The sequence below is a fragment of the Neopsephotus bourkii genome, unplaced genomic scaffold (assembly GCF_033783945.1).
Source record: "Neopsephotus bourkii isolate Nb327-2 ecotype Australia unplaced genomic scaffold, CSIRO-AGI_Nbou_v1 NB_1634, whole genome shotgun sequence".
Lineage (NCBI taxonomy): Eukaryota > Metazoa > Chordata > Aves > Psittaciformes > Psittacidae > Neopsephotus > Neopsephotus bourkii.
The window spans coordinates 5,021,940-5,048,469 of NW_026902109.1; the positions used below are offsets into that span (position 1 = coordinate 5,021,940).

At 35.3% G+C, this 26,530-nt stretch overlaps 1 protein-coding gene across 4 annotated transcripts in view; it reads left to right on the top strand.

The window, feature by feature from the left end:
• The window catches only part of CTNNA3 (catenin alpha 3), a 739,429-nt gene that overhangs the window by 290,978 nt on the left and 421,921 nt on the right, over positions 1–26,530 (top strand). For all 4 annotated transcript variants that reach the window (XM_061373990.1, XM_061373992.1, XM_061373991.1 and 1 more), the window contains exons 8-9: positions 16,200–16,280; positions 21,200–21,352. In XM_061373990.1, the coding sequence (XP_061229974.1) occupies positions 16,200–16,280; positions 21,200–21,352 (234 nt within the window). The remainder of the gene's footprint in view (positions 1–16,199; positions 16,281–21,199; positions 21,353–26,530) is intronic.

Consider the following 26,530-nt stretch of genomic DNA (forward strand, 5'->3'; position numbering starts at 1 on the left):
TTTCTGAACTGGGATTAGTTGAAAGGTAATCGAGAAGCATTTTGGCTCTTCTTACCCAGGTTCCTGCACTCAGGAGAGCTTAATGAAACACCAATATTAAAGTCTTTCGTAAGAAGAGTCTTCAACTTTGTCACTTTCATGTTCAGTGTTTTGTTTGCTTTTTTAATCTTAATACTCTTGAGTTTAAGTTATGTCAGTGTATGTCTGCAGTAGCAGTTACGTGTTAGTTCCCATTTGAGGTTTCTTGAGCTTAGCAAAAATGTCTTATATGTTTAATATGCTGTTGTTAGGGATGAGCAGAAAAGAAGTGTATCAGTAATCTTAAGAAGGAACAGGAAAAAAAAAATGATCACGAGCCTGAGTTCGTTAATCTTACACAAAATGAAACCCCAGTTCTGCAAACTTGTTTCAGTTCCAAGTACCTTTCTTAGTCTTGTGAGTAGAAAACAACTCATCCATAATTTATGATTTCTATTTCATAATTACAGAACAAACCTTGCCTGGAATACTTACTTTGCTTTTCTTGCTTAGCTTTTCCATTCTCTTTTTTTAGTGATTTTGATTTTGTTCTTCTTAATATTCTTCACAGACGCACTGTCACATCAGATTTGCTCTTTATGTAGTATGGTTTACTAGAGCATCCATTTTCTCTTATGATATCAGCACAATCTGACATAAAGCTTTTTCATGTACAACTGCTCTTATATTTTCTTGGATCCCATTAATGTGGTTTTGTTTAATTACTATTTTAGGTTTTTGTTAATATATAAGCTGTCATGTGATTGTAGAGGTCTTGTGTACATTGGGACACATATTCTAGTTAAAAATGAATAGATGCACCCTTAAATATGTCTGAAAAATAGACAGCTAAAGATGTACCTCCAGTGTGATATGTTTAAGTAGTTTGATAAAGGACATATTTTCATGCAATGCTTGTTGTGGTAGTTTGGAAGCATAGCACACTGAAGTGTACTTGATATAACAAGTATAGTTTAAAATACCTTTATTTACATACAAAAGATGATGCCAAACTAAAGTTACACTTTCAGCACTGAGTTTTTTTAATATGTTTTACACTTTCATGAACAGTTGATATTTGAACTTATTCCACTTCCCGTTCTCCCCTCCCGCTCGACCCCTCCCCCCAATAGGTGTATAATTTTCTTTGTGATTTTAGAATAGAGATGTAGGGTTATCTTTTTTTGCAACAAAAGAGGGAGTGGAAGGGATGACAGAAGAAAGCTTACATTCTGCCATACTATTCTTAGTCCCATAGCAAGTACTTTATTCATGAAAGCTTGAAATAAGATAAATATATCTAATAAGTATCAACATTATCTTAGTTCTCAGAATCTCATTCACTTTACTATATGTTAAACTCTCATTCCATGGCATTTATTAACAGGGTTTTCCACTGTGAGTATATATGCTTAAATTAATAGAAAATTTGGGTTTCTTTGATTTGCAGTGGTTGAACAGGTGGCTCTCAAATATGGGAATTTGTCACGTTAGTCACTCAGTTTTGTGTAACTTGCTGTTTTAAGATTTCTATCAGATCAGCATGTGGTGTTGCCAGTTCTTTCAATCCAAACAGCGTTTATAAAGTAGACCAGATACAGTCTGACATATTGTTACCCGTATTTACATTTGCATACGTATATGTGAGTATAGCAGTGTGTTTGCATAATATGGCTATGTGTACGATCAAATCCATAGATCTCTAGTTAATGGCAACAAAATTCAAAGCGGCAAGGAAGTGGTGGAATTAAGATTCTTTTTCACACCCATCATGTCCTATCAGCAGGGCGCATGCTAGCACAATCTTTAAATACATGTTTGAATACTGTTTTCTCCACATGAATGATTCATGCACCACACAGAATCAATGAAACAGTTCTCTTGTGAAGTTTTTCAATTTACTGATGCTTGCTATTGGGAGATCTTTGTCTCCAGCTGTTTCTTAAAGACAATTGAAGTGGGTAGCAAGCTGTATCTGGGCCTGCTAGTAAACTGCTGAAAGGAGACATCTTAGAATAGTCAGAGCATGTTGTAAGATTCCTCAAAAAGTTCTGCGGCTGGGCTGAGATTGTAACTCCAGATGTTGCTGTGTTGCCACCTGCTGAGTCACTTTTATCAAATGAGACAGCATTTTTGAAGAATCAGGAGATGATGTGGCTTTTCACATGATGGTGCTATTATCAGTCATTGAATGAGAAATGTCAAAACTACTGCGAGCTAATAACTGAAAATGGTAAATAACTGCATCTGTTAGAATATGTACAAGGCCTTGTAGAGAATAAAGAAGACTTCTTTACCAGTAAACTGTTCCTCGAAGTTTGCAGTTTGCGTGGACATTTGACTTCCACCTGTGTTTTCTTATTCTTATGTGCCAGTTGTGTGGTTGAGAGTTAACTGAACTAGTGGCTTTACTGTGACCTTCATACACTATCTTGAGGAGCAGTAAGGGAGGTCTGAGAGCAAACACTCTGTAAATATGAAGTGGTGCACTTTTAGAGTATGCAAACAGACAGCATATCTTTTAAGACCCTGGTTACAGGTCATTAACAACCCGAAGATTTCTTTTAATATAGATGTTCAGACATGCATGTCTGAATTTACATGTACATAACAAGCAATAAACAATACTTACAATGATCCTACTTAACTTTTTACTTTTAATCTTCTGACTTTGTGTATTTTAAACGTTACTTGAACTTCACATATAATTCAGTAACACTTATTAACAGAAGGAGGAGATTATTCATTAGATTTCAGTCAGGTATTTCGTTAATTTCATTGAAAGTGAAGGAAAGAGTATAAATGTTGCAGGGAAAAATGTTCTTTGAACTCTATGATATTTTTGTATTGGTGAAAAACCTCACTTTATTGTGTTTTCTGGGTTTGGTTTGGTTTTTTTTTTTATATTTTATTTTAAGGCTCCTTTTCTCATCTGTTTTCCTGCTGTATGGTGGCAGTGTGCTCCCATGTGTCTGATGTTATGCCAATAAAAGTATACCAAGTGGGTGTGGTTTCTTAAAGAAGCAGAATGATATCTACCTTCAATACAGCTTTTCTTAGACCATGGATATGTAATTTTTATTTGTCTCTTGATTAGGCTTAAGTATCACACTTTTAAAATATAGGTAACATACTTCTGAAGTATGTTATCATCCACTAAAGCCAAATTTGAATCTATTAGGGATTTTTGGTTCTGATATGTTGGTTGTTCAGCAGTGATAGTCCATGAAACTAGCTTATGGCACTGGGTACTCAGACACCTTGCCTAGTTCTACTACAACTAAGATAACTGGTATCATTACAAAATGCTGTCACTGGTTGTCAACCATTAATTTCTCTTCTCCAAATCATTTTTATTACCCATTGCTTCATTATGTATGGCTATCTCAAAGTATGAACATGGCTGTTAAAACCAGTAGGCCATACCTCTACAGGGTATATTCCTGTTTACTTCCAAATGTCATTAGTCTACATGACTCTTAATTTCTGTAGCCGTAAGTCATCATGCTTCCTGTGTCTTTTCTTCTACCTATGTATTAACAGTTTTCCTTGAGTTTTCTTATACCAAGAACTTTTCACTGCTCTTTACCTTCGCTGCTGCCTGTCAAGTTAAAAGCTCACTCTGTACAATGCATAAACATATGATTGTATGATGCGATTTTAACTTACGTACATCTCTCTTAAACCTTTAATGAATCTTTCTTCTTCTCCTAGGTTTACCCAATGTAATTCCTTGTTACTTGTCTGCTGATTCTGTTCTAGTTAGGTACTTTTATTTCTTTTCCATTTTTTGCTGTATTCTTTGTGATGACAATTGTATACAAACTTAGGTTACCTTATAGTGAATTAATTCTTTGGCTAATTAGGGATGTAAATGAATAAAAAACCCCATAAAACTTGGAAATCTTAATTTAGACAAAAATTCTCTACAATGTTTAAACTGAAAGTACATCAGAAAAAGACCTTCCAACGTAAGGTATGATCATTTCATTAGAATGAGGAGAATGTTGCATGCCGAGTGTAAATTTTTTCACAGGTATATATTAGTTTTCTGTGTAAAAATAAATACGGAAAAAAGCAGCAGAGAATTTTTGCATAGAACTGCAGAGGAATATGCCCTGAATAGCAGACTTTCTTGATCTCATGCAGGATTCTGCAAATCCCTACTCTGTAGGAAACTAATTTTCTGTTGTCTTCCCTGCATGCCATCACATACAGCCTCCCTTGTTCCATTTGTTAGCTGCTACCTTTAACAAATTGCTTTTTTTTCCCTCTCTTGTACCACAGAAATCCAGGATCTTCAAACTTGTACTAAGAGTATAATCCAACTTCCAAAGTAATGCTTTGCTTTCTCACTCTCCGAATCAATCTGCTAAATAAATGGCTATGCAATGGCCCCTTTTCTGGCAGTCTCAGTGTGAAAAGGATCATTCAAGTGCTCTTTTATCAATCTCTTTCATGTTCTTTCCCCTTTAAGTCCTAACAGCAGAAATTATCTGAAGTGGAAGAAATTTTCTCTAGTTAAGAATAGTGATTTTTTTTAAATAACATTTGAGTATTGAAAACATTTAATCATGAGCTTCTGGGAATAACACCTTGGAGTCATTTCATTGTGTTGCTATAAATAATGGTATGTTTTATTCAGGAGTGACTGGTAGTACTGTATTCACCTGGTGAAGTGATTGCATCAGCTATTATTTGCTTTGAAAATGCCCAAAACATCTTATGTCGCTACCTCTTTCTTATCTTGTAGTCCTTTGTATAGACAAGACATATATAAAGGAATTCACATGTTCTAGATTCGTTATTTGTGCAGTATGGTGATGAGTGTCTAGCTGAAGTATTTGTAAGTTTCAGAGCTAAATGTTCAAACCAATTGCCCTAGTCCTTTCCCTAGAAGATGGATTTTCATTCACTGCAGATTCTTAAGTGACTCCTAGCCTCCTAGATTCATATATTACATCACAGTATGGTGTTGAAGTAAATGAATTACTCTGAATTAGGAAGGGATTAGCTAATAAATTTAATATATAATTCCATGGAATTAGTTTTTGTCTGTTTTGGGTTTCAGCCTTTAACTTAAAAGCATGGTTATGAACAAAACCAAATCTGTAACACAGACATTATCTGAAATGATGAAATTTTGCCCTGTTTAGAACAAAAGTCTATGACAAGTAGCTATTTTCATAAAGTTTCTGTCTGTAGACCAAATTCTGTCATGTCTCTGTTTGTCTCAAACGGCTGCTTTCAAATCATTCCACTCCATAGAGTATGAGGTATGTGTAAGTGAAACTACAAGGTTTTTAAATAATATTTACACGTGGAACTTCCCTTGTTTATGGATAGCTGAAGTGGATAGCTGAAATCTTGGGAACCAGAGAAATTGATCTTCATTACCCATACATGGCAATAAATAAGTATGCTGGGTGAAAAGAAATACCATGGCATGTCTGATCTATAAGTGATCATGAATAGGATCATAGAGGTTATCTCAGGATAATAAATATAATATAAACAGGAAACTTCATGAAGGAAAAGAAAAAAATTACTGTCTTGTTACTGTTCTACCTTTATGTTTTCATGTTGCTCTTTTATATGATGGGAATATGAGGAGAAAGTGTGATGTTACTGGATGATGTGGAGTGGCTATGAGGACTTGAAAGAGGTCTTTTTTCAGAAATATATTTGTAATCACTACCCTTATCTATTTAAATATATATATATATATATACATGTATATATTTAAATATATTTGGGTGGCATGGTTTAGTGTGAGGTGTCCCTGCCAATGGCAGGGGGGTTGGAATTAGATAATCTTAAGGTCCTTTCCAACCCTAACTATTCTATGATTCTATGATAAATATGTGTGTGCATATATATGTGCTGATTGATTTGAATGCTGTTATACTCCTCTTAAGTCAGTTGGAATCTCTTTATGTAGTACATAGTGCGTTAAAATACCCCATCTAAAACCACACTAAATTGGTTTTTCTTGTCTTGAAAAACACAGGATATGCCTTTGCTGTAGAAATACCACTTTGGAACTTGCGGTGTCTCAGTATATCCCTAGGTATGGAAGAATTTAAGTAGCTTAGTACTGGACCTTTTTCCCTGTTCGACTCCTGTTTAACTTTTTGATTTAGAGTACAGCTAAGACTTTTAAACAATCTGTATGAGAAGGACTGTTTCAGCAACTCTACTATATTTTATTTTGAATTTTCTTTCCCCTCCATCACTTTTCCTCCTCTGACAACAGAGAGAGATTACTCCAAGCAATTTATATGATAGTTCATCATACAGACCTCTTACACTGTAGCTGTAGGGTGAGATTTTCTCCGATTCATTTCCTATTTTGCTGCAGTAAAGTGCCGGAACACTTTGGTGAATGATAGATGGATATTCAATTAAAAACTTCTGTACTACAAACTTAGAAAATTAGTAAAACACAGATTAACTTTGAGTATGTTTCCTGTTTTCAGTTCTATAGTATGGTTATTGCTCTATTTCTGGTTATGTTTGTTTTGCCTACCTGCATCATCAGTGAATGACAGTAACATCAGATTAAAAGCAAATAAACTTTTTACTGACTGCCGATTCCTCCAATAGTTTTAAAGTTGAAATGCAAACCAAAATACAGTACCATTGGCCTTTATGATTTCTCTGTTAAGTGAAGACTGTCATTTTTCAAATACCAAGTGCCCTTTGTTTTTTATTTTTCATTAGAACAAGTAAATTATGATTCTATTTGCTTTGCAATAGACCAGTTACGATGCATTTACTTCCTGTGTCAATTTAACCCAGATAAGTAGAAGAAAAGCCTGGGGTTTGGTTTGTTTGGGTGTTTTTTGGGGGGAGGGGGGTTGTTGTTTGGTTTTTTTTCAGGTTCACCTAGAAATCGTGCTGAATTTTGTCTGATGTTGCCAATGCGAAAAACTAAAAGAAAAACTGATACAATAAGATATTTGCCTTATATAGCAGAAAGAAACAATAAAAATTGAAAGCAGCATAGGTTCCTCCTTCAGTCTTTTGGGTTGCTCAGTATTTCAAGTTCCTTATTCTCTTACCAGAAATGAGGGATCTGGTTCTGTCCTTAGAGAAATCCTTGCTATGCTCCCCAGCTTCAGTTGCCTGACACCGATGTTTTTCAGCATGTATTAGAAAATGCAATTGTACATATATTCCAGCAACCTAATTGTTTCTGATAAGTTAGGATCACAGTAGGATCTAAAATTTTCAGGTTTGGGGTTTTTTGGTTGTTTTTTTGTTTGTTTGTTTTTTGTTTGTTTGTTTTTAGCTAAAGGATTATAAATGCTAAATTGTTTTTCGGGGGGGGTTTGGCTGTTTTATTCATGCTCATTTAGAATTAAATTTGTTTTTCAGTGTTATAAACTAGATATAACTGAATGCTAAGAGAGTTATACTAAGAGGCTTTAAATTCAAGTCTTCTTGCAGATTGAATAAGAAGGGGTAATTCACACAGTGAGGTGAGCCCTTGGTACTCCACTTGATATTGACAGAGGTTGAGGTAATTCATTTCTTATGTGGAAGTTCACATCTCACAACATTAGATCCACAAGGACCTGTACATGATGTCTTGAAGAGGAAAAAAATGACAATCTCATTGAAGCTGTTGAGGAGAAAAAAAAATCTATAATGAGAAACAGTTCCACATGAAAGATTCCTTATGAAAGATTACTCAGTTGTATATGATTTCCCATGCCCTTGTTGTGTTTGATTGGTTGATTGTTTTTTTGTGGGACATTTCCTCTCCTCTCAGCTTTTTTTTTTCCCCCTCACACTATTTAAAAATACTTACTCGTTTTTCATAGAAATAGGTTTTCTTTTGTCAAGTGTCTTTAAGAAAAGTGCACTAGGCTAAAGAAGGGAATCTGTGTTACTGAGTAAATATAGTGGGTTTCAACTTAAAATACTCCTGGGTTATTCATTCTGTAAGTTTCCTATATTAACAAAGAAAGGTAATAAATATACCTGCAAATGAATTTCCTTTTGGAGGCTTTTGATGTACAGTAAAAATATGTTTGGAAATGCCATAGGAAAAGGCCTGAGAGCTTTCACCTTTTCAAAGGAATTTTTGTTCTTTAAAATGTCAGAAATGTCAAGTTCTGCCTTTACTGTCTTGTCAGAGGATTCCCTAATAATTTCTTAAATGTTAATTTAAGAAATTTCTCAGGCAGCAGTTAATAACATGGCACTGCTGTGAATCCTTAAAGATTTGGGGGAGGGGGGTAAGGAGAAACATGCAAATAATAGTTTATGCATATATATCATCCCATTGTTTTAATGAAGTTATTTGCACTCAGAAAGTTTTTGCTATCCATTTCCAGGATGAGAAACACAGAGGTCTTTCAAAAAGTTTGTTTAAAAGATTGAGAGATACTTGGAAACTAGAATTATAAACAACTGGCTTCCTTTCTTCCTTTTGTGTTTGAATGGGACACGAACTTGTCTAGTGATATCTATAGCTTTGGATATCATAGTTTGGGTTTATTTAACTAAACATATGACAGTCAACAAGGGATCTTGTCTTTTATTGACAAGAACAACATGGAAGTTGTATTTTGAGGAGCAAGTTGAAAATTTGAAGGGTAAAATGCTGTTTCCATTAATTCTTATGTAAGGCAAATATTCCTGGGGCCTAGCAATACACAAATTAGTACAAGGAAGTAGAAAGAGGTTCTTAACAGCATTTAAATTTCTTTGATTTTGCCTATCAGTTAAAAGAGGTTTTGTTCCTACTATGCTGGGAATTGTAGGAATTGGGACTGAACAGCAACAGGACTGAAGGATTTATCAGTCTAAACTGAGACAAGAAGGCAGTAAGAAAGAAAACTTGCTTGAGAGATCTATTCTTTATATTAGATTGAACTAGGAAGCCAGATGCATTTGAGTACAAAGATCTGTTAGATGAGAAGACAGCTGAAGCTTGATTTTCACATTCTGGTAATAGTACACTTATGATGCCCCAAGAAATATGGGGACTCCAGGGGGCTAATGCCAGAGAAGTGTCTGTTGCTGCACGGGCAGATCCTGTAGCTAGCATGTGCTGTGCACGGATCAAGGAGCAGAGAGGAGGCCCACACAGCAGGCTAGTGGCAAACAGATTGACTACAGTAAGGCCCACTGATCAGAGAAGGGTTTAGATTATATAGTTCTAGGTACTTGTTCCCCAAGAGATGTCAGAGGGAAGGAGGTTCTCCATATGGAAAGAGCTGCCCTGAGGCCTCACTTTGGCAAGAGGTGTGAGAGAGAGAGGTTATTCCAGCATTGCTGATTTGGACCTTCCATGCTCTATTATGCTGTTCCCATCATGTTTCTGGGGCACTGTTACCATTCCTGTGGTGTGGCTGCCCCAGGCTTGGCACCTCTAAAAGGTGTTTCATAGCCAAGCACTCATCTCAGATTTCTTCACTCTTCATGTGACCTTAAAGGTGACAAGTCCTTTGCATTTTCACAGCAAAGAATGTAAGCAGTGAAATTAGTTCTATTTACTTATTAATGGCTGAAGCATTGTGTTAACTAATTTTACCAGAAGCAAGCCCCCTGTCATCAACAAGCCTCTTGCCCCTTCTTTGTTAGTTCATATGTTTAAATATAAATGAAGACTGCAACAGGATTGAATTGGATCTTCCCTTATAAAGGCTTACAGATTGGATTTGGTTTGGTTTGTTGATTTTGTTGGTTTTTTTTGAGACAAATCCTTGCAGTTGTGTTAACTTTGTTTAATTGCAAAACAGGATTTGAAAGATCACAGTTTCTGTGAACTGGGTATGAAAAAAAAAATAAAAATCTTATTTCTGTCTTTGCAAAGCAAACTCATGCTGAGAATTTTCCCAAGTAATGACAGCATTGTTTCAACACACACAAAAAGCTGTGAAGCTGCTTTTTATATAGTTTTTTTTTAATCAGTTTTGTCTAGAATTCAAAATGATTGTATAATTCAAAAGAAGAAACATTTATAAGCACCATATTTCAAAAAATGATAAATGCTAAATTTTAACAACAGGCATAAAATGGCTGCTACCTCTATAGAGACTGTGACTTTGTGTTAATATCTTATTCAGGTTGGGTGAGGGTTTGTTTTGTTTTATTTTTATTAAAGTACAATGTACAGGACTATTATTGTCAGTCAACACATAGCCTGAAATAATCAGCCATTTAATTAGAGCTCTGACATTTATTAATATATTGTTGTATTGAATAGTGTTTACTTTTTAGCTTGACATTCTTTTGATATTTCCATAGTGAACTAATTTCAATAAATAAGCTAGTCTTTTAAAAAATATAATTGTCCTTGGATACATTGAACTAAATCAAAATATGTTTATCACAGAGTCATGGTACAGCTGATGGAGATAAGCAAAGAAAATCATGCTAGTGTGCTGGATTGATTTTTTATCTAGTGTTTTGGAACAGACACATTCCAGGAAACCAAATATGTGCTCAAGTTTCTGGCCTTAGGCCTTTAAGTATGGAAATCTGTTTTCAGGAGAGTATAATATGGATTAAGGTTCTAAGGTTGTTTTTAATCATGTATGTAATTTCAAACATCCCAGTGAAGTATCACTGCTTGCTTGCTTGCTTGCTTTTAACCTGTTGATGTAAACCAATAGGTAAGCCCAGGCATGCAAGATGAATTTGTATCTGAATAACCTCAAACATCACAAATGCCCTGAATCTCAAGCCTATTTTGTATGTTGTCATGGTTTAAACCCAGCCAGACAGCTTGTTCACTCACTCCTCCCCCTTCTTGCCCTCCCCCTGCTCCCGGAGGGATGGAGAGGAGAATCAAAAAGAATGCAACTCCCACAGGTTGAGATAAGAACAGTTTAGTAACTAAGGTATAACACAAATCACTACTGCTACCACCAAGGATAATAATGATAAAGGAAATAACAAGGGAAGAGAATACAACACCTCAGCACCAGCCGACCAATAACTTGCCCCCCCAGCCCAACCAAGCACCGACCAATACCTCCTCCAACCCTGCCGTCCACCTAGCCCTTCTGGGTCCCTCTCAGTATCCTGGGCATGACGTGCTGTGGTGTGGAATACCTCTTTGGTCAGTTTGGGTCAGGTGTCCTGTCTCTGCTTCCTCCCAGCTTCCCCTCCTCCCTGGCGGAGTGTGAGGCTCACAAAGTCCTTGGCCGAACCAAAACATCATTGTTACCAGCTCTGTTCCCAGACTGAAAGTCAAAACACAGCACTGCACCAGCTACCAAGAAAGAGAAAAATGACTGCTACTGCCAAACCCAGGACACATGTTTACAAATAATTCTTTATAGTGATGTCTAAGGAAAAAAAGTCAGGGGGCCTTACAACATAAATTGTTTACTGCTGTGCAGTTTCTGTAGTCAATGGCATACAGAGACGTGTATGATCTAACTCAGCTTATATTGATGCATTCTGTTTCTAACCTTACACTGACCAGTTCCTGCATATATTTATTCCTTTACAGACAACTTGGCTGAGGAGGACAGTTATTAAAAATTCAGAGTGAGGTTGAAGCTCCAGGTTTTTTATTCACTTCTTCAAAATCATTATTCCTGTGTATGGGACCCAGATACATCCTGACCACTTCTCCTGTTTGCAATCTAGATCTTAATTCAGCAGTTGTATCTTGAGGCCCTGCTTAATGGCATGGCTATAGAGTGTCCTCACTGTGTTGTTGCCATAAAAATACTTGAAGGAATCCTTTAGGACTAAAGTAAAATAGGTTAGGTTTATAGCCAAGATTCCTGCTGTTCTGGAATACAGAATTCAGAAGATATCTGATCTCACCATGAATGTGATAAATTAATATTGCTCCCTTATATACCACAGCATTGAAAAATTAGAGTCTATGGACATGTTTTTGAACATGTATAGGTACTTTTGAAAAACAATTACTTTGTATTGAAATCTTGGTACCTATTTCAGGTGGATATGTCCAAAATATCCAGGGCGCTTTATGAATGTAGGGTTTTTTTAATATGAAATGAGTATTTCTGGGGACAAATCAGAAGCCAAAACTCCGACCTACCAACCTAGGTGTCTCTCAACCTAGCAAGTAGAGGCTCAGAACCTTCAGGGGGTTACTTTCTCTGATGACTAAAAGGGGACAAGGAGTGTGGCCTTGCAAGATTTAAGGAAATCCTTGTTAATACATTATCACCAGTACATACTCAGATAAAATGTCTCCATTTCACTTGGACATGTCTTGTTTATTTTAGTACTGCTAATGTGACCATTTCTGTGTTGTAACTGAACTGTTGATTATGGCTGAAGGGGGGGTATTCTTTGACTCACACAGTGAATGCTTATTGTATTTACTGTTTTCATACCTATGACTTATTGTGTTCTTTATATATCCTTTTTTATATCCTTTTTCATAAATTCAGTCCATATCTATTAGCCTCAGTACTTGAAGAGTTTAGATGATCACTTAGGTAGTTCTGCCCCAAATAATTTACTGATCAGTTTCACATGGGAGACACTAGTGCAACTGTTGGGTAAATGTTTGTAGCACTTCAGTAGCATAAACAAAGTGAAATTCACAACCTTATCAGAATAATGATATACCTTTGTTTAAGCTACCTCTTCAAGTCAGTGAAGTGTGAAGGTTGTTGAATTACTGTTGTCTTTGTTAATACTGTTAACTGTTGGCATGAGCCCACAAAAGACTCCATTGCAGACATGTTTTCAAGTCCTTACATTGTGTGGCTAATAAAAACATATTTTGCATCTAGACACCTTGGAGTGCGGAAGGATGTCATGGTCCCCTGCTGGTGCAAAAGAACTCCATTAAAAATAATGTAGATATGGTGATTTGTTTCAACAGAGAATCTGCCCTTAGATATGTACTGTTTTGAATGAAAATCTGTCAGAAAAGATTTTCTGCACATGCAGTTTTTGAGTCATGCAACTAACGCTACATGCCAGCGTGTGAAATAGATAGGTGTGTATTATTGGCAATACTCAGCATTTGTCTTCAGGCTATGCAGTGTTAATTAAAAATACTTGTTTTCACTTAGTGGAATATTAATAATAATACGACAGTGCTTGTAAAATTTTCCACATGTTAAAAGTGCATTGAAATAGGAGCTGGATATTTCTTATAATATCTTCACAAGGGAGCCATATAGCTGTTATTATATATATTTTACAGAATAAAACTGTATCTGAGTGCAGAAAAACTGAAAGGAGTGAGCTCAACTGCATGATTTTTGAAATCCAGAGCCTAGAAAAATGTGCATAATTTTCATAGCCCTTTTCTGAACTCAGTCACCCTATACAAGAATGAACTACTTCAGGATAGACTTGCTTGTTTTTAAGTACAGCAGTCATGAGAAGATTGTTAATTGACAAGCAGATGCAGAGTATTGCAAACACAGGTGTTATCTGCATTACTGGAAAGTGGAATATTGCATAGAGATGTTCAGATCATGTTTACTTTCACTATGCCATTATTTTAATAGATCTTTTAAAAGTATTAAATACAGAATTTTCAGCTATAAAAGTGTAATCATAGTGTAGATCTTGAACTCTTACTGTTGTATATCTGAGATGGAAGTCTGCAGAGGAGTATAAACGTAACTTAAAGGAGTAATTCAGCATTCAAATGTGCTTGGGCCCAATGGACAATACCTTACAGAAGATGGACAAAATGGCACGAGGCCATTCGTATTTAGATGTATTTAGAGTAGACTTTGTCATCAGGTGTTCCCCTGACATTAACAGACTGCACACAATTTTGAAATATTTAAATCTTTGTAAGAAGGGTTGATCCAAACAGTAATGTGTTCTTTTGATGTTTAAATATCTAAGGAAGAATGAGACTTTGCAGTTTTGAGGTTACCCACGTTCTGAGCCTGTTCACATTCTATAGTCCGAAGTTGCATTTTACAGTGTATTTAGTTCTTGGGAAAAACACAAGGTGAAGAATAAGTTCAATTATTATTAGTTTTGCTTTCTAGACATTGTCTATTGACAAATACATTGAGTTTGCAAATGAAGTATTTTTTCCTTGTTCACTGCTCAATATTTTTAACGTCTCTCAGTGAGGTTATTTCATATTAGCTGCCTCAAAGATTTAGGTTTGCATAAAGCAAGTTATATCATTAGTTGCCATCTTTGAAGTTACAGCTTACTAGACAACTTAAGAGAAATCCCAATATTTTACATTGATTTTGTCGTCTTAGAAAGATAAGCTCTAACTATAAAGCTGTTAAAGGATGTGCCAATGTGGAACTGCATTTTTGTCATCTGAAAATGCATATGCATAAGATGAGTTGTATCCAGAATGCTTTTACTGATCCTGTTTACCTCACAGTTTAGAAGGGGTTGATTTGTTGTGAAGGCTGACAATAGCTTGGAAACTATAGTAGAAGAGTCATTATTTACTTCAGTTCCTATACAAGCATTGATATGAAAAATGGTCCCATTACTATGAAATAAAAAGTCAGCATGTGCCTTCAGGGATTCCTTGATGGTTTCAAGGTGAAGTTCAGACCTCTCTCCAAGACCTGTGTTTGACCAGCTGTTCCCTGCAAAGACAGTGAGCAATTTCAGAAAAGTAAAGTAATAGGAAAATTTCTAAGTCACTCTGAATATATAAGCTTTATCTTTTGAAGCAATTTTTCCTTTAAGTTAAATATGTACTAAACATTTCAAGGCATTTATCACATGATGCATTCACTTTTAATGTAAAAAGTTCTTTCCTGATCTTGTCTAGTCTTTGCTTTACTATTAAGGATATAGTTCTGTTCAAAGATTATTGCTTTTTTTTAGTAAGGAAATAACTCTGAAGTATGATATACTGTACATAACAAAGTTATACGCCTAGGTGCCTACCAACACATTATTACTTTTGTTTTCACTAGTATTTATTTTAGCATGATTAATAAAACGAGAGTCATGTTCATAATAATAGACTCCCTAGTGTACTATAACTGAAGCCCAAATACTATAACCAGTATACATAATTATTCAACATTTCTGAAAATCTGGTCCTCTCCCTGGAGATGTGTACCGACTTAAAACGTCATGCAAAGATACTTTCACTGTTTCTGGTTTCTTTCTTTTGGACCAGGGCAGTCCAAACTAGTGAGTAATGAATGACTGCTTTAGAGAAATAAAGTTCATCAGACATTTTGTATTTTCATATAGTTTCTGTGCAGGTGTGAAAAAAAGATTATTCAAAACAGCTAGTAGACACAGAAATACTATGGTAATATTGTATAGAAGAAAGGTTAGCAGTACAGTAAAAGTGTTAATTACACTTCTCAGATAGCTAGTAATGATATAACCACTTTGCTGATAGGCAGAAGAAAAAAAAAAAAGGCCAAGATTGTTTGGAAGTATACAACTGATTCTCTGAAGAACTCTCAAAAATCTCCAGAGCTCAGTCTTCTATTGATGCTGAGAATGAATGTGCTGTTAAACGAAGAGATTGACTGTTTTCATTGACAATGAATGTTTGCATTGCAACATTTTGAAATTCACTTGTTTTGTTTTACAGAGGTAAAATAATATATGCTGTAGACTAAAGCAGTACCAAACTGCATTGTGGGCATCTGAATTTATAAATGGCGTATAGAAACATAATACGATTTTTCATATGAATTTGGTGATAATGGATTGGCATAAATAATAGAATCATATAATGGTTATAGTTGGAAATAGTCTTAAAGCTTATTTAGTTCCAACCCTGCTGGCTTGAGCAGGGACACCTTGCACTAGACCGTGTCACCCAAGGTCCTGTCCAGCGTGCCCTTGAACACTGCCAGGGATGAGGCATCAACAGCTTCTTTAAGCAACCTGTTCCAATGTCTCACCACCCTCTTACATGATATTGCCAATACCATAATTATTACATTAATGCTGTTCCGTAAGTAACCCTACACTATAAACAGAGTATTACAGCAATTCAGAAAAAAAAAAAAAAGTGTTTCATTTCATTTGGGTATACTGCTAGTAAAGCATGTTTTGATTCAGCAGATTATACTTATCATTACAAATTGGCATTCTGTGGATATTGTGGTACTGGTTCCTGAAATGTATTAAAATTAAAAAAAATTCCTTAAGCATATATAATTTAAGAAATGCTGTGATGAACTGAGGGCACGAAGAACATGCTAAGAGATCACAAATAACTGTTGTGTTTTCTATTGTATTTATTATAGACAGACAAGAAAGAGAGAAGCAATGCCTTGAATGTTGCAATAGATAGTATGTGCAAGAAGACAAGAGACCTCCGCAGACAGGTAAGCAACCTGGGGAACTGAAAAGGTAGAAAAGGAGACTTGAAGGATGCTTTTCCAAATTTCTTCTTTCAGCTTTTGTAGTACTGCACTTTGAAAATAAAGATTTCTTCTATGTTAAGAAAATACTGAAGATAGTTGCACTATTCCACAGAACATATGCATGCAAATTTTCAAAAGTAAAGGGAATAACCCTAGCAAATGATACCAGCTGAATTATATGTATGTACATAAACAAAGCTCTTCATGTGTACATGTCTAAATATTTATTTGCTTTAGAAATATACTGGTAATGTACTTGGACATCAAGAGAAATTTTATTTTAAATAAGATTGAATAATTATTATTGGTTGTGGGAACAGATACCTTGAAAGGATCACTGAGTCACTGTGTCTAGTTCTATACAGTTGTAAGAACTCATACAGCAAAAAAAGGGTCCTTGGAATCACAGAATCACAGAATACCTGGTCCACAGTCCACACACCCATTTTTCATCCCAGTATCCTAAAACGAATGTAAGACATGCACCAAAATCTACAACTTCAGTGTACTGCAGACATTAGCTGTGTTTAAATCCTCTTCAAGGAACATGTTTGAGAAAAATTGTAAATCATGTTGAAAGTATAAAATGTGCCACTTCAGAAAAAAGACCTAGAAAGCCAGCAGTTCTTTCAGCAAGGCCGCCCCAAACAACTTACATGAAAATTTATGGCTGCACAAAACATGAGCACACACTGCTTTCATGCTGTCTCTAGCTGTGGCTATTTGTCAGCTCCCTGATGGAAGAATATCACTCCCAACTTTGTGAATGGTCCTAGAAGCCGACCTGTGCTACAAGGTGATGAGTAACTGCCTTCATGTCCCACAGTAATCAGCCACAGCCAGCCTTGAAAGATGGTATGAATATAATATAAATATAGTGTCTACAACTAACTAGCTATCTAATTTCAAAAATATGTTCAGATCAGATATCCAGCATCTTAGATCACAAGCTCAGTGTGTCTAGGAACATTTATTTCCCTTCTGTCCTACCTTCACGTCCATTACTTAAACTCAACCTTGTAACAGTTCACTGACTCTATTACAGTTTTTAAAAATCTATTAAATAATTCAATTTGTGTGTTTCTAGAAACTATTATAAAACACCGAGGCTGAATGTAATCATTCCCAATTTACAGTCAATCTAGAACCAGTAGTCTTCTCTAACCAGAGTAGTCTACTTCATCCTGTTCTGTATTCATACATGTGAATTGCATAAGAATTGTTTTAGAAGGAGTGTTTATTGCATGTCTAATTCCTGATCTGGGAAACATGAAATTGCAAATTCTGTGCCTGCAGGTATTGCAGTAGTCTTACTTGCTTTCACTTACAACATTCATTATTCTGCCTCTTAGCACATTTTCTAGAAACATGAACATTGTTATTTGGTCTACACTTACAGCTTTCATTATACTTAGTTTTTTTTTAATGGTATGGAGCACCACAGCTTGTCTCATGTTAAGACACTCATACTAGACTTGGGGCTAAGATGTGCTCAATGTATTTAGATTTCAGTCAATTACTGGGATACCTCTGCAAAGCTGGGGTTGAAGATGAAACCAAATGAAGGTGTATTTTTGAAATCTCTTCAGTGTTGTGTACAATAAACAGAACTGTCATATAAGTGCTGATGCAGTCACCAGCTGACAATAGGTTATGCTATGGGCCCCTATGGAATGTCTTTATACACCACACTAAGTAAAGCGAAGGAAGGCTTCTTGTATCTGGCAAGATTCAATGGCAAAAGTAAATATCTCAAGAACAGTGTATTCTGGAAGTTTTAAAAATCTCTGTCTTTTCAAATGAAGTTATTTGTATTCACTTCAGGAACTTGGCTAGCACTTGTGGGGATTTTTAACTATCCTGTTTTGTTTTGATTTTTACTGGTATTGTGCCAGAGATGTAGTATGTCATTTCTGTATGTGCAGTTTTACCTAGATCACTGCTTCCCTGCCTAATAGAGCTGTATGAATATTTAGGAAGAAATTGCCTATTCAGTCCAATTTCTACTTCTGAGAAATTACCATACTCAGTTGTTTCCTCCCAGTTGTTTTTCAGCATACCATGAATAGACTGCACAGATGTTCCTCCTATTGTTGCTCCAGAGTTTTGATTGGTTGTTGTTCTTTTTTTTTATAGACGTGTTATTCCTGATGATATTCTTACATTTCTGTATTGCTTTTTCACCATGGATAGCTTTTTCTCAACATAAAGAAGATTGCCTTCCTGGCATTCCTTTGAAACAGCAAAGAGAGAGCTGTCAATAAAGCTAATCTTTAGTTTTTCCAGGGCTTTTGCCAATGTATTCTTGTGAAGCAATAGGCAAATAGAGGCAAACACTGTTTTCTGTACTCATCAGGATATGGATATTTAATAGTATTGTAAACAGCTTCTGGGATTTTCCTCTCTCCCCTCCACTTTTTTTGGACAACCTTATGCCCCATGTTTTATAAACAGTATATTTCTATGTTTTTTTTCAATGCACTTCAATATCAAAAGAAAAAAGCCCCATGCTTCCAATTCTTAAACAATCTGCTCAAAGGGTAAGAATAAGACCTTGCAACTTAAAAATTCGTCTGTCAAATATCGTTCTCCCTCTATCTTCCCTCTTCTGATGGTGTCTCTTTTACATAGAGGTATGAGAAAAAAAATAATTATAGCACAGTAACTTCCCTAGTATTGCCTGCTAACACCACTGGTGCTATTCTTTGTCACTTTATGTGTCTCCTGGTATGGCTACTCAGCTTTTAGCATTTTGCTGTAGAGGTAGCCAGAGTCAGAAACAGGCTTACCAAGTAGTGAAAAATTATTGTTTTAATTAGGATGAAGAGAAATAGATACTGCTTCAGATACTCCTTTTTCTTTGGCTTTTTCCTTTCTTTGTTCTACATTGTATTTCTTCATTCTTTAATGTTGTGCAAGCCATCCTTTGAAAATCTCAGCCTCATGTATTACTATGCATAGCTGAAACGGGAACATAATTTCAAACATGTTTGAATTCAGCATTATCTTGTTTTTGAAGAAGATGCTTTTCACCTTTTAATTGCAGGATAGAGTATTTTTTAGAACAAAACAGTAATGACAGTTTATATGTGAAAGGTTAATTAAACCAAGTAAACCAGTAAAAAGCTGCAGCAAAGAAATATGTGATGCGACATTAAATTAGGCTGCTGCTTTGAAGATCGGATGCCTCAAGCTCGCCACAAATGTGACTAAGGTTATTGTAGTCACTGGTTCTCAAATAATCAATGAAGGCTGCAAAAGTCCTACAACCTGGGCTATGCAGAGCACAAAAATATTTCTCTTGATGTAATGGATCACTGGCCATGAATATGATTTAACAGACTTCTGTTGCTGATTATTGTAAATTGAAGTCTTAATTTTTAAACTGTGATTCCACACATTAAAGCTGGGAATGTGAACATGACACTAAAAACCTATTTTTTTTTTATTGGAAACCTATAGTCTCTGCCTGTGAAAATTACTTTTGAGAACATATCCAGATAGTGTATCCTAATGTGGTAAGTTACAGTAAGTCAGAAGATAGATAAACATTCCAAACATAAGCTTACTTGCGTTTTTTGAAGAGTTGTCTGTCCTATGTGCCTGGTGAGTCAATGAGAACTGGCTTTAGAAGGTGAGTTTACCCAAAATCTAGTGGAGGAATTCTTATCCAAATCTTGTCTTGATAATCAAATGACTTATCTACTATTATTTCTGTTGTACATATTCACTGCACTACCTACAAGGACAACAGCATGAAAAAGATCGTGGTTTCTTGCATTTTTCCAGCTGTGTGAGTTTTTACTTCTGCTGAGTTTTCACGTAAACATATTGAAGCAAAATACCAAGTAGAAACACCTCCTTTGGCAACAATCCTGTCAGCATTTAAGAGCTTAAAAAAAAAAAAAAAAGCCTTTTGTGTTCTTTTCTGTTCCAATACGTATCTTTTCTATATATTGTAAAAATTTTTTTGCAGTAGGAAATTCAAGTTGAAACTTGATAATTTAGTTTCATTGCATGTATTGTTACAATTGGTACATTTCTTGTAGTGTTCTGTGATTAAAATGAATGATTGCCATATGTGGGTTTATAACATGGAATTAGGTGACGTAATGTCCCAGTGATCAGTTGTAACTTTGCATGAAACCTAATCTCAGAGATGTAATTTGTTCTTCAATAACTTTAAAAGTTCAAGAACAATTAAATTGAGAAAATTGAACTTCGGACACATTCATAGTTCTTGCTCTATTACTCTATGTTCAGGTGGCATAATCAGTAACCTTATTGGTATAATTACCATGAAGACTAGCATTTTGTTAATCAAACTGTATTGTTTGGTTTTCCAACAATGTTGAAAATATTTGGGTAATTTTATAACTACGAAAACGTGATGTAGACTGTTTTCTGAGTATAAAACATAATTAATATTTTCTTTATAAAATGAAACAGCTGTCTCCCTTGGCATCTGAACATCAAGAAGGAGTACCTAGGAGACATTAGGTTTGATCTAACAGTAATTTTTCATATGTGGAATCATGCTGCTCATCAAGGTAATGAATATTTGTTTGGCTCCCTTGATTTCAACAGAAGTACTACATGTTTGAAGTGTTCTACATATCTGTGCTCACACACACATACACTCACATGTACAAACATGCATATTTAGGTAGTGGGATATTAAAATTGTTCCTAAAATTAAATAGTTGTCTGTGTAATAGATAAATTGCAACTGCAGTAGGTTTCAGACACATAATCCTGCAAATAATACAGGAATACAGTTTGTACAGGTTTATGTTGTAAGATACTAATAGACAGTAAGTACAGTAGGCTTTAATAAATAGTCCACTGAGCAGATACTAATGTAATGGTTTCTTTTGCAGCTCCGTAAAGCCATTATAGATCATATCTCAGACTCCTTCTTGGATACCACTGTTCCACTTTTAGTTCTCATTGAAGCTGCTAAAAATGGAAGAGAGAAAGAAATAAAGGAATATGCTGCTATATTTCGAGAACATACCAGCAGGCTTGTGGAGGTACGTTTGATGGAGTTGTGCTTTTTTTGAATTTATGGTACAAGTGACTTGCTGCTGCACATTTCCTTTGCTGGTAGATATAAAATAGTTAAGCCTGACATTTCATGAAGGAATAAATAGATGGCCTAGGATACAGTAAATATACTCTATTTTTTATATAATTGTATGGAGTAAGATAGTGGTTTTATGGTATTGGCATTTATATATTATTTCATTGCATATAAATCAGGTGGTGGGGAATTCTAGTTAGAGAAATCAGTGTAAGATATTCAGTGGGAACTTGATCAGATGTGTTTCTAAAGAGTATTAGCTCAAAGTGTTCAGAAACTGACACCCAAACTATGTGAGAGACCATATTAATGTTAGTTGTTTGCCAGCTTTCTCACTGAAAGTTCATAGCGTGTGTAATGATATGTTGAAGAGGAGCTGGTGATGACGCCCAGTTGAGAGCCATGAACCTTCTAGCAGACTGAAAGCGTGTTCAGCATTGCTGAACAAATTCACTTGCACACATTGTATACTCATTTCTAAAATATATACATATTTATTACTTATAAATGACACTTACTCATCACTTAGCAATTTGCAGACAGAATCTGGGGGAGATTTCAGTTTGTTGGAAAATCAGTCTTGTAAATGTGACTAAATATTTACTGACTTTAACTCAGTCAAACTGGAGCTGGAAACTGCTGGAATACAGAAGTCATGGATTTTGTGGGAATATTATCTCAAGTGCCTGTAAGGAATGCTTTGCTAATTTTTTGTGGGTTTTTAAGCTTTTAGTGCCTTTGTGTGCAGTAACGCAAAAAATGAGAAAAAACGATGAATTCACTCTGTGACTGAAAATTTACTTAGAAAAAGTATTTGGCTCAGAATGAATGAATTAATCTTGGGTGATCTACAGATAAAGATAGACAAATAGGTAAATAGCTAAAGTAAAAGTAGGGTATTGTATTTGCGTTTCTCTTCATGGTTATGTAGTTACAGAGTAACACTAGTTATTATTCTCTGATTTACAAGAGTGTCTCATTTTGACCATGCTGCGAAATCAAATGAAAACTAAAGCAGAAACCTGAAGTTTTAAAGGTTTTAAGATTTTTAATACTGAAACTACACCAGCTTGAAGCGGCGAGATTTTTTGCAAGGACAGATCTCTGAATATCTAATAACTTTACTGAATTTGGAATTGAGGCCAGGTCAACTGGAATACCCTAATCATTATTCAGTTTAGAAGATGTGAACCCAAAAATCCAATATTTAATTTCCTTTCATGGGTTTGAATTTGATTCCCAAATGCAAAGTATAGCTTGCCATCAGGCTAGTTTTGTGACTAAAGAGGCTGATGACTGCGCAGGTACACTGACTAAAAAATCTACGACGACATGTAGCAGCTGCCTAGGAACGTAAAACTGCCCAGAAGACAGCTATCCTTAGTGATGTTGTATAAAAGGGTTTCTATTAAATGGTAGCCTTACATCATCTTATTCTATGTATAAATATACAGACTATGTATTAAATATAAATAAATATATTTAATAAGATAATAAATATTTATATTTAATAGGATAATAAATATAACATAAATATTTATATTTATCCTATCATGTAATATGCTGCATACAGTGAAGAGAATGTACTTTTAAAAATGTTGTAAGTAAGTAGCTTTTAGGGAGATTTAACCTAGTGCCACCTCCTTTTGTTGAAGTGGTTATTCCAGATTGTTGCTTTACTGGTGCTTTTACCGTATGGTGCTACTGAAAATGAATATAAAATAAAATTGAAATTATCTTCTGGATATCTACTAGAACTGAAGTATCTCATATAAAAGTTGCATAAATTGGTCTAATACACTTTCCAGTATCCCTAAGTAAGAGCTTGATTTATGGCTTTTTGATAACCTGTACTGCTCTCCAGCAAATTAATTAGTAGTTGTACTGCATCCATCAACTGCTAGCCTATCAGGATTAAAATAAACAACCAGAAATCAAAAAAATATTAACAGCTAAGCAGGTGGCCACAAAGTGGCTTTGTATGTACAAACAGATTTATCTGATTTTTAAGAAAAATTCAGTCATTTCTGACAGCATATTCAAAGAGAAAGAGTTATGGCAGCTGTTTTGTGGAAAGTGTAATACAAATTCAATTGATATAGATGGAATAGCATTTAAATAAATCAGAGCTGTAAATTAGAAGCAGGTTTTGGTTTAAGTGGCCTGAAGTCTGTTAAACTGAGAGTATGCATATATATTTAAATTGACAGTTGTAGAGCACTGCACTATTGCTTTAATTTGTCAAGGAATATAACAGATAGATAGACTTTGATCTTAGTCATCTTAGTTTTCATGCGTGTATGTACACATACTTCAGTGTCCTAGGTTTGGCTGTAACAGTTGTTTTTCTCCTTCTTAGTAGCTGGTGCAGTGCTGTGTTTATGACTTTACTCTGAGAACAACGCTGATAACACACTGATGTTTTTAATTGTTGGTAATTAACGCTTATCCCAGTCAAGGACTTTTCAGTCTCTCATGTTCTGCCAGTAAGGAGAGGCACAAGAAGCCGGGAGGAAGCAGAGACAGGACATCTGACTCAAAGTAGCCAAAGGGGTATTCCATACCACAGCACGTCATGCCCTGTAACTGGGGGGAGTTATCCAGAAGGCCCAGTTCACTGCCGGGGTTGGGCTGGGTATCGGTTGACGGGTGCTATTGTGCGTTACTTGTATTTATTGAGTTTTTTTCCTTTCCCCTTTCAGTTTTATATTCTTTCCCTTGTTATTTCCCTTATCATTATTATCAGTGGTGGTAGCAATAGTAGTTTTGTGTTATACCTTAGTTACTGGACTGTTCTTATCTCAACCCATGAGATTTACATTCTTTTGATTCTTCTCCCCATCCCTGCGGGAGTGAGGGGTGTGGAGGGAGGGGGAGGAGTGAGCAAGTGGTTGTGTGGTTCTGAGTTACCAGCTGGGCTTAAACCATGACATTCAGAAAATTAGAAGTGACAAATATGTATGGAGCTTGGTTTTCAACTGGACATGGTGCCGTGGGTTATGGGTACTCCATAAAAATCAGGCACAGCCAAAAGTACTACTAAAATAGGGAACCTGATTTTGCAAGAAAGATAGGACAGATAGAAAGGAGATGAGTTGGCTTTGAATCCTTGCTACTTCTATTATCCATTTGTCTATCAAATAATTTACTTTTTCACAATGAAACTTCTAGTGTATAAACATTACCTCTGCCCTCTGGGACAGTTGCCTAGTCTTTTGCCAGGGATATGTTTCATTTGATAATACTGATTAAAAAATGGAGGCAGGACAACATAATGTAATAAATAGATGATATTGCATCTTCAAAATAATCAGTAAGCCATAATTTGAGTCAGCATAGTTTTATTACCTAGTCCAATATATCCTTTATTGGAACTAGGTGATCTTGAATGTCTCTTCCAACCCAAAGAATTCTATGATTCTATGACTCTGTCAATTGTAAATGAAGCTGTTGTTGTCATATTGATAAAACCATCAGTGCTTCATTTTCTTTCCATGGTATTTCACTTGATTGCAGAAATTAGCAAAATAAAATTCTGAATCTGGTCCACAAAGGCCTGAGTATTTGTATAGTTAGATCTCCAGTCACTTAAAAATCAGTTTTAGTATTGCAGCCAAGCAAGTACAGTGGTGATAGAAAAGGCAGTGGTTCTGGTATTACAGGGTTAGGATCTAAATATATTTTTAAGTAAAACAAACCATTGATATTTGTGCTGTTTTTCTGTTCAAATTAAAGCATGTACTAACAATACTGTACCTTCTCCACTCCCCAACCCAACAGTATCGCTCCACTTGTTTCACTTGTTTTGTCTTTTTTCAAAGTTGAAAAATTCAGGTAGGTATTCTAGATTTCATTGTGTTGGTGTTTTTTCAATTTAAAACCTTATTTAGCCCATTTAATCTTAACCCAAGATAAAAATTTCCCAATGATGATTTATCTTGATTAACTGCCTTGCTCTTCTTTGACTAAATGACTACTTTAGTCTGGATGTCTTAATTCCTAGATGATTGAAGTGAGGCGAGATCAATTGTACCATGAGGTTGGTCTATTTTGAGACATACATTAGTTTACATTTTGTTATGCTCCATAAAACAGTTTTTAATCAGGTGTATCTTGTTTTTCAGTGCATTTTTTTACATCTGTTTTTTAAAGACCAAGGATATTTGAATAGTAAGTTATGACATTGCTTTGTATATACATACAATAGACTGAGTGGGACATTATAAAAACAAAAGTTCATTGTCTCACAAAGGTTTCTTCAACAATGAATTTGATACGGATATTAGAAGTACTACTTGAATTATCAAGAAGGATTTTTGGTGGCTTCTGTTTTAATCTGAAAAATAAAACTTCTCAAATAGAAACAGTAGATCTTGAGGAAGAACGTGTTTTTTTTCCTCTTTGAATATGCAAAGTTAATTGAGCTAAGCTAAACTGCTCACTACAGTGATTCACTGCTCATATTGTAATTTAAGAAACAAACAGTATCCTCATAGGCCAGTGACCTTTGTAAATAAGCTTGAGGATTAAGACCTGTTACAAGTATCTTTCTCCTGAATTAATATTTGGAAGTTACAGTCTTTCCTTTCAAAATTAATTCAAGACATTACAATATAATACAGCTCAGGAGCATGTTTATGAATTCAATGAAGTACAAAATGTCAGTGATACAGAAAGACTGAATACCACATCTGGGACAGTGATGTTTCCAAAGGTAGTAGGTAATATCTTCTTCCTTTTTTTCTTATGTTTTCTCTCCTAAGTTTATTAACAACTTTGTGCTCTTACCCAAGGTGTTCTAGCTTGTGTTAAAAAATGCATACACTTGGGATGTTAGCCATAGTCAGCAGGAATATTAGCTGGTGCTTTGTGGACAGTACTAGTACTCAAAAACCTCCAATAGTGGCAAAGAATATGAGATACCTTGGCAAATACATTTGCAGTATCACAGCTGCACAGTAATTGCGCAGAACAGAGTCTCTTAGATGTGAATGTGAATAGTATCTTCTGCTCTGTGGAGGAAGTTAAATAGTCCTAGTTACACTGTAAAAATGAAAAACTCCTGAAACATTAAAATGTCCGCTTTGGCTATTGTGTTGAACCCTTCCCACGTATAAAATGGACATTC